We start from the raw sequence: 9,243 nt of genomic DNA on the forward strand, positions 1-9,243 counted from the left end.
TGATCTACGCGCCTTTCAACGCACGTAGTCAAAACCCCCGACCAACTCAGACCTCGAACGTCATGACGTACTTACGTGGCGGGACATGAAACCGCGCGTGATTGTGACACTCCGAGGAAGATAAACTGAAGTAACACTTTGGGAAACTGTTAGGTTGTTGCTTCAGTGAACCCAGGTGTCTCCATCTTTTTAAGTACTTTCCGAATATAAATATTTTTGTACCCAAAAAGCATGGAAGGTGGAGAGAATCTAGAAAATGTGAAAAAGAAAAAGGTTAAAAAAATAGCCATATCTTTCACATCCTCAAAAACCCAGAAAGGAAAAAGTAATAATTAAATGGGGAAGAAAATCATTGGAGCAAAAGCCATAGGTGAGAAGCAAGGTATATAGAATAAATGGAGAGGGGCAGACCACAAGTTGACAAATTTGAAGTCATTGTTCTTTGAACAAGTCATTTGCTGTTGTTGTTGTTTTGCTTCTCTCTCTCTCTCTGTCCGTGGGGGAGATTAAAAAGGAAAGATCTTTTTTCTCTAGTTTTGGGGTGATGTGGGATCCCTCTATTTTCTCACCATTAGATTCTGCCGCAGCAGATCTGAATTGCTGTATATTCTCTTGTCTGGAGATAATAATCTTCTAAGTTTGTTCTGATTATTCAATGGCAGCAAACAAGTGCCCCACTTTGTTGTTTGTGTTCTGGTTCGTGGGCTTCTTGGGTTGTTCTGACTTGTTTTGTTCACCCAGTCTTCTGTATTGCGGCTGTGGATTAGGATGGAGCTCGATTGGTTTCTTCTAGGTCGCTGCCAGTTTTTGGAAATTTCGGTGAATTTGTAGGGAAACTCTGATAAAGCTTGTAGGAGGATCACCATATGAGGTAATTTTTAAATTTCAATTCTGTGTGGCTTCTTTAATGGTGTTGTTTATTTCTCTCTGGTTTATTTATTTTCTTGGTTACTACTTTGTAGTGCTGATTTAATCTTCAGCCAGTAATTAAGGTCTGATTTGGGAAATTGGTTTTATCCATTCTTTTTTCAGTCTTTCATGTTTATATCCTGAGAATAAATTGTGGATGTGTTCATGTCTTCAATCAAGCAAGCTTTAATGACTAGGTAGGCAGCCAAATTTCTTCAATCAACAACCCATTGTCTTACCCAGTGCAAGTTTAGATAGTTAATTAGACTTAGATTTTTAGTTAATAAGATGTAGGACTTCGTGAGGGAAAAATGTGCCTTCTTTGAACTGAAAAGTTCTAGTGCTGTAATTTTTTTCCACAAGTGAACTTTTTTAGTTCGAGAACAAAGAAAAGGAAAGTTCTTTAGTTAATCATGTTTCACTTCGGTTTTTGTTTCGACTCCCGATTAGGTTTTGTCAGCAGATTAAGTAATAATTTAGTTTTCTTTAAATCTATTTCTTTCATGAATTTCTTCAGTGAACTGACTGTATCTCTGCTTCTGCTATTTTTCCATCTGGGCTCAGATTTTGGACTGCATGATTTGATGGACTAGTTAAACGCATGTATTATTCTTTATCCATAAGATGTACCATCATAATTCGAATTTTAAAATGGTAACTTTGAGCTGCATGTAGCTTAAGATGATAAGTTCTTTCCTTTCAAGAAACTTAGATGGACAGGCAAAAGATGTTGGGTTGAAGATGTGCTAACGTGGAACTATGATTAATGATATCACTACAGATGACTTTTAATTTCCAAAATTATGTCTTAAAAACAGCTGACGAAGATTTATGCTTTCTCAGTTGATTAGGTTTCTGGTATGGCATATGGCTGAGCTATTATTGATGTCTTCTAGAAAAATTTATATTGCTTTGAAATCTTGTCGGAATTAGTGAGTTGCCTCGAGTTTCAGTGTGCAATCTGTCTACTCTGATCCTCCTTTGAAATTTATTACTTTTTTTTTTTTTGTTCAACTATTACTTCTTTCTTTGTATAAACCGATTTGGCAATGCGTCTGAATTAATTGCAGGAATGGGAACTGAAGTACAGTCAAAGATGTATCTACCAGGATATTATTCCGTACAGAAACTAAGTAGCAATGTTGGCCATGGTAGCTGGTCCTTACTCCATGAGAACAAAAACTTGAAGAATGGGCAACAATATGAATTATTCTTGACAAGGCCGATTATGGATGGATTTCATGGACGCGATAAGGAACAAATGAGGCAAACTATACTGAAGCATGAGTCAGTATTCAGGCATCAGGTGTATATTCTAGAACCTAAATCTGTTGAGCTCTAAAGTGTGATTATGACTATAGCTTTTATTACAGACTTAAGAAATATCAGACAACAATGGTTTTATATTAAGTGTCAAACTTTGAGTACTCAAAATCGTTAGCTAATATTTGAACACCTTTATGTGTGATTTCTCATTCAGCTCAATGAACTCCATCGTCTTTACGAAAGGCAAAAGGACTTGATGAATGAGATCAAAAGCAAAGAACTACTCAAACATCAAAAAGTAGCAGGGACATCACTATCAACTTTCTCTTCCTCTGGCTTTCCAAATGAAGATGACAGAAACAGCAGGCATAATTCTAATTTACCCTTGGTTGATTCCAGCTTTGATAGACCATGTACATCGAGTACTGGTATCAGCCAATCTCCTTGTAATTCTATTGGAAAAACCCTGCAAACCAGTGGTGGCCCCAGTGAAAGTAGAGTCAGGATGAAGGACCATGAATCTCTGGATTCCAGAGGGAAGAAGCCTCGGAGAAGATTGTTCAATCTTGAACTTCCAGCCGATGAATACATCAGTGATGGAGAAGAACCAAAAGGAGTTTTCTTGGGGCCAGGTACAGAAAATTATCCTCCCAACAGAAAAAATGAGGTTACTCAGGCAAGAGATGATATTTTATCTAATCACATTGGTGAAACATCCAGCTATAACAATGGTTTGCATATAGAAAGGAGCAGTGGTTTGACTGATCTGAATGAACCTATTCAGATAGACACAGTGTCCGCTTCAACTTCTGTCTTTAAGTATGGCAATGACTTCAGCTCCAAAGAGGAGATAGAAAGGCAGGTTTTATCTGCAAATGCCTACAAAGGTGTCTGGCCTTTTGCAAAGAAATTCCCTGAAAACCCACAAATGGAGGAGGATGGAAGAGTTAGTAATCTGCATTTAAAGAACGGAAGGCACCAAAAAGAGTGGTCAACATATGCTCTCAAGGCTGGTAAGGAACTAGTTATCTAACTTCTTTTTTATTTCTGAAATGTCTTCTGTCTTTAAGATTCATTATTACAGAAGAAACGCTCTAAGCTTATTTCATAATTGGTTTAACTAAATAAACAATATCACCAAGACTAGAGCATGTTTCCTCCATTGTTTACTTTATTGCTAATAAAGCACCAGAGTATAAAAGCTTACAAATGGTTTGGTTTATTTCAGAACAAACAAGAAGTTTTCCTGGTGGAAGGTTTGGTCTTCAAGACTTTAATAAGCCATGTGAATCATCAGAAACTGAAGCTAGGATAGTCTGTGAGCCTACTAAGTTTTTCTCCTCTGATCAGAATAAAATGGAGAAGCAAAGAAAGAGGACAATTTTTGGTATAGAAATTTTTGAAAGAGATGTCAATTCATCTGCTAAGCCTTTGCAGTCTGATGTGACCATTTCCGAGTCATCTCCTAATTGGACAAAACCTCCAATTAGCTTGAGCCAGAACTCAATATCAGCTCAAGGAAACACTTCCTTGAATACCTCACAATCTGATAAGGCTTCGATCATGTTGCAGCAAAGCACTGAAGTTATCAGGGACAGATTGCTTGTAGATTGTAATTCAATACCATCAACTCCCAGTCTAAAAGCTGAAGTGTCGCACCAAAATGGTGTCTGCTTTCGTGCAAAATCAGATACCAATGAACTACAAGCTTCTCACCCCTCAATCAGCCTTGCTTTCCCAAATGGAGACAGCAACCGCAATTTTGCGAACCAAACTGATTTAAGAAAGGGCCCCAATCAAAGTCCTGTTCAGAATTGCTCATCGTTAATGCGTGGCCATGATGCTGAGAATTGGAGAGTTGAAATAGGCGATTGGGTGAAGACTAGGAAGACTTTTGCTCTTCCCATGTTTGACAAGGTTTCTTTTCCTTATCCTTGTTCATCCTCAAAATCTGGTTGTCTTGCTTCTGCAGTTGATAATGGCTACACCGTTAGAATTGAATCAGCTAAAAGCAATGTGGTTCAGGATCCTGTGTCACACATGTGTACAGTGCAACTGAAAGCAGATGGTCCGGGTCTAGAAAAGAGATTGTTTAATGCCAATGCTGATTCGAGACACCAAATAGATTTAAATAGATGTTTTACTGAAGAAGAAACTGAAATGACTGCCGCCTCTCCAATTATGAGAACTGAAACTGTGATTGATTTGGAGGCACCAGTGATAATTGAATCAGATATAGATGCGGAAGATTCTAAGCAAAGCAAATGTAAGGAACCTCTTGACTTACCTCATGAGGGCCTTCTTAGAGTTGCAGCTGAGGCTCTAGTTGCCATCTCATCATCCCAAGGTCATGATATGCAGAACAGTGCTGCACATCATCTTCAAGAAAGTGCCACTTGTCACGAAACAGATGCTTCAGAAAATGACTCCCTTCTTTGGTTTGCAGAATTAATTTCTTCACATGAAGGAAATATTGACAACGATAAAGTGGCAGAAGTTAAGGGGACTGCCTGTGATGAAGATGATGTGATGGATTTCTTTGAGCACATGACATTAAATTTGGTGGAAACCAAGGTAGACAAGCACTTCTATGTGCCTCCCAGTCAAGAGAATCCAAGAAAAGAAGTGTCGCTTCCCAAACGGCCACGAAGAGGTCAGGCGAGGAGGGGCAGACAACGAAAGGACTTCCAGAGAGATGTACTTCCCGGTCTTTCTTCTTTGTCAAGAAATGAGGTGACTGAGGATCTTCAGTTAATCGAAGGGTTGATTAGAGAAACTGGTGGCAGTTGGCAGTCAAGTTTGACACTGAGAAATGCCGGTAGGAGTGGTAAGGGAAGGGGGAGGAAGCGGATTGGAACCTCTGCTCCCTCTACTTCTGTAGCCGCAGTTAGCCAGCCCCAGATTGAGGAACCGAAATGCGAGGAGCTGCAGGGACTTGAGGAAAGAAGTCTAACTGGTTGGGGTAAGAGGACAAGGCGGCCACCAAGGCAAAGATATAGTTCTCCTGTTCCTAAAAGATAAGTGGGGGGAGCCGTCCTGTCCATAGAGATTCAGAAGGGCATTCAAGTTTTAGAGCTAACATGCATGGATCTTCCCTCGGCTTTTCTAAGCGGCGGAGTAGTAATTGTATGTATTATGCCAAATTTGAGCCATCCTTAGTTTCATTTCCCGTATTCTGAGTGAACTTGTACCATTAATCAGAATAAGTTTACAGAAGAATTTGTTGAACTGAAAACGTGTAACATAACTGCAAGAGCAAAGCAAAGCCTATAGGGCTGTTTAGGTACTTTCAATAGTCGGAAAAATATTTTTCCATCTTTTCTTTTCTGAACCTCGTCTTGGATCCGCCGACTCTGTGTGGTGAAAGTGTAAACTCACTGCAGAGTTTGACTTGAGACATGGCACTTCGTCAAAACAGAGAAACGATATACAAAAAGAACAAACCACGGAAAAAAAAGGTGTTTTACTATTATGCCCAATATAAGTACTCAAATTATAAATTTTTTTTCTTATATGCAATGAACTTTAGAAACACATTCAAAACTTATTTACAATATAACAAAGAGGTTTTGAATTTTTCATAAATTATAAAATTGTCATCCATTTCTTGAAACAAGTCAAACCCCATAATCTCATTTTAAAAAAATTTAAAACACTCAACAGGGTATCAAAGTAATTTAATAATTAAAATTAAATTCAAAGGGCCAACTGTTCTTTTTTGGGTTTGTTTATAGAAATTAAATGGTGTAGTGTTTATATATATCACTAGTGCTAAGAATGTGTATATAACTAAAGAATTCCGAGCCTCTACATTTAGATTTCCTACATTTACCCACATTTATCAAAATCTTGACTATTTTAATAATCTAACCATTTAAAGACATGACATGTTAGCAACATAAGTGTTTAATTTTACTTTTGATTAGACAATTATTTAATTATTTAAACAAAAGATTAAAAATAAAAGAAAAATCCACAAAAAGTGAGGGGGGAGGGCTGTCGGTTTCTTTGAGAGAGAGAGAGAGAGAGAGAGAGAGTGAAGCTTGGGTGGTGTTGGGTGGGGTGAAAGATGGTGGATGGTATGTCTATTTGGGTGTGTTGGGGTTGGCACAGGCGGCGGGGATAAGGGAGGGGAAGCTGCATTTCAGTTTTTTTATTTTATTTTAAAGATTAATGTGACTTTTTAATCTTATTTTTTAGTTTTTAATTGAATTTTCCAATATTAGAAGTTATTAGATATTTTTAATTAATTTTCTCAAGGTTTGATGATGTGTCTTGTTTTAAGCAATTATTAGGATGGTCAAGATTTTGCACACAAATGGAATGAATTTGTGGAATACATGGGTCACATGTGATGGTTATATTTATCATAGGAGTCTATGACCCATGAGCCTATGGTATGCATCATGAAAGTTGAAACATAAAGAATAATGATTCATGACCCATGAGCTATGGTATGCATGCATGTGATGTTTTGTTTGGTGAAGCCATGGCCACACGAAAACTTTTGAGCTATGGTATGCATCATGAAAGTTGAAACATAACACATTTAGCTCCTGTCCTTTTTTGTCCCTTCTTGATTGTGCCCCAAAATCGCATCTCACACCAACGTCACAAAACATATTAAAAATTATCAAATATTGAACTTTTTGGCTTTACCCAAAAATGAAAAACAATAATTTATTCTTCTTTGTCTTGTTTCTCAGGAAGGTTTCTGAACATAATGGATTTTTATGGTGAAAAATGAATAAGTGTGTCAACTATCTGAAAAATGACAAAAGGCATTAGATTTGGAAGCCTCATCACAAATTTTGCTGCTGGAATTCGGAGAAGCCTGCCACTTCACCATAAAGCCCAGAAACGCAAAAAATCCCACCACCTACAATAATAGTAATACAAATGTACAAAGATACATTCTCTCTTGAAATGTGAGTTTTCTTTTGATAGGGGAAAAAGAAGGGATTGTGATTGCAGAGGTTTTGGAGGAAGGAAAGCTTGGTGTGAGAGATAAGATTTTTGGGTGAGACATGAAGAAGGAAAAGAAATAAGAACAAGACGTGAGACAAGAATTGACTCAAAAAAAACGTGAGATAGGAGAAGAAGGAAGAGAAGAAAGAGGACGTGATTTTTTTTTTTGGACGAAAAAGAAAGAGGAAATGATGTTAGCTTTCACACATGACGGCTTTCCTATGACCTCCATTCCTTTGACGTTTCGTCCTACTTTCACCATGGCACAGGAATAACCCAACTTTTCTGTCACCCTCTTGATTCCGAGAACTACCCAACTTTTCTCTCTGTCTCTTGATTCCGAGAAAATGAGACTCTCCTTTTTTGGTACCTCATCTCACTACCCTGCCTCTATCAACTTTCAAAGCACTGGCTTAATCTCACTACCCTGCCTTTATCTCGCGTTTCTTTCACTACCCTGTCTTTTTCTCTCTCCCTTAATCTATCCCATTTCCTGCCTCTCTCTCTCCCTTGATTGATCTATCCCATATAGCACTGACTTTGTCTATCTGCGTTTCTTTCACTACCCTGCCGTTGTCTCTCTCCCTTAATCCATCCCATTTTCTACCTCTCTCTCTCCCTTAATCTATCCCATTTCCTGCCTCTCTCTCTCCCTTGATCTATCCCATATAGCACTGACTTTGTCTCACTGCGTTTCTTTCACTACCCTGCCTTTGTCTCTCTCCCTTAATCTATCCCATTTTCTACCTCTCTCTCTCCCTTAATCTATCCCATATAGCACTGATTTTGTCTCTCTGCGTTTCTTTCACTACCCTGCCTTTTTCTCTCTCCCTTAATCTATCCCATTTTCTACCTACCTCTCTCTCTCCCTTAATCTTATCCCATTTCCTGCCTTTCTCTCTCTCCCTTAATCTGTCCCATATAGCACTGACTTTGTCTCTCTGCGTTTCTTTCACTACCCTGCCTTTTTCTCTCTCCCTTAATCTATCCCATTTTCTACCTTTCTCTCTCTCTCCCTTAATCTATCCCATTTCCTGCCTTTCTCTCTCTCCCTTAATCTATCCATAGCACTGACTTTGTCTCTCTGCGTTTCTCCCACTGCCCTGCCTTTCTCTCTCTCCCTCCCACCATCTTCCTCTCCCACAAATAACTTCTCAAGACACCCAACGATACAATCGTGAGACGTTTAGAAGAGTAAGTGCACTTTTTTGCTTTCCTTTTTTTTTTCTTATGTCGTAACGAGTAGGTACCTTGTGAAACGAATGTGCAGTGGCTGTTCTAAGACTAGGAGCCAGAAAGAGATCCAATAACTTTACAAGTGTTTATACACGAACTCTGATATGTCACGCTTCTTTGATCTCTGCATAATATGGCACTGGCAGACATGTTTGCTTCCGTCCTAATATATACGTAGCTTCCTGAACTCTGTATCTTTTTTACTGTAGCTCTATAACATGCCCACCCAGTTGCTTCTTCTTTTTTTTTTTTTTTTTTTTTTTTTGGCTTTGGATCTGGAATTTAGTTGTGTCTCTGCACACTTGTTCAATTGTTCAAAGACTCATAAGACGATCGAGCTAAGTGCGCTGTTTTTCTTTCAGTTTTTTTCTTGTGTTTTGCCTTGCACCATGCTGCGGTGGTTCTTTTTTTTTTTTTTTTTTTTTTTTTTTTTTCTGGCTTTGGGTATGGAATTTAGTTGTGTCGCTGCACAATTGTTCAATTGTTCAAAGACTCATAAGACGATAGAGCTAAGTGCGCTGTTTTTCTTTCAGTTTTTTTTCTTGTGTTTTACCTTGCACCAGTTGTGGTTCTTCTTTTTTCCTTTTTTCTTTTTCTTTTCTGGCTTTGGGTATGGAATTTAGTTGTGTCTCTGCACAATTGTTCAATTGTTCAAAGACTCATAAGACGATCGAGCTAAGTGCGCTGTTTTTCTTTCAGTTTTTTTCTTGTGTTTTACCTTAAGAACCCAGTTGCTTTTATTTTTTTCCCTTTTTTTTTTCTGGCTCAACCCAGTCGCTTCTTCTTCTTTCCTTTTTTCTGGCTCTGGGTATGGAATTAAGTTATGTCTCCGCACAGTTGTTATAAGTCCCATAAGACGATCGA

The 9,243-nt window shown here is 38.3% G+C and overlaps 1 protein-coding gene across 1 annotated transcript; it reads left to right on the forward strand.

The window, feature by feature from the left end:
* The first annotated feature begins 334 nt into the window (after nucleotides 1-334).
* On the forward strand, nucleotides 335-5,403 carry LOC103330061 (uncharacterized). The gene is made up of 4 exons (XM_008232604.2): nucleotides 335-871; nucleotides 1,980-2,215; nucleotides 2,390-3,188; nucleotides 3,404-5,403. Exons 2-4 carry the CDS (start codon nucleotides 1,982-1,984, stop codon nucleotides 5,194-5,196), a joined length of 2,826 nt encoding a protein of 941 aa, XP_008230826.2. The 5' UTR covers nucleotides 335-871; nucleotides 1,980-1,981; the 3' UTR covers nucleotides 5,197-5,403.
* Nucleotides 5,404-9,243: the final 3,840 nt, after the last annotated feature.

Source organism: Prunus mume, linkage group LG4, assembly GCF_029339155.1.
Source record: "Prunus mume cultivar Tortuosa linkage group LG4, ASM2933915v1, whole genome shotgun sequence".
Classification (NCBI taxonomy): domain Eukaryota; kingdom Viridiplantae; phylum Streptophyta; class Magnoliopsida; order Rosales; family Rosaceae; genus Prunus; species Prunus mume.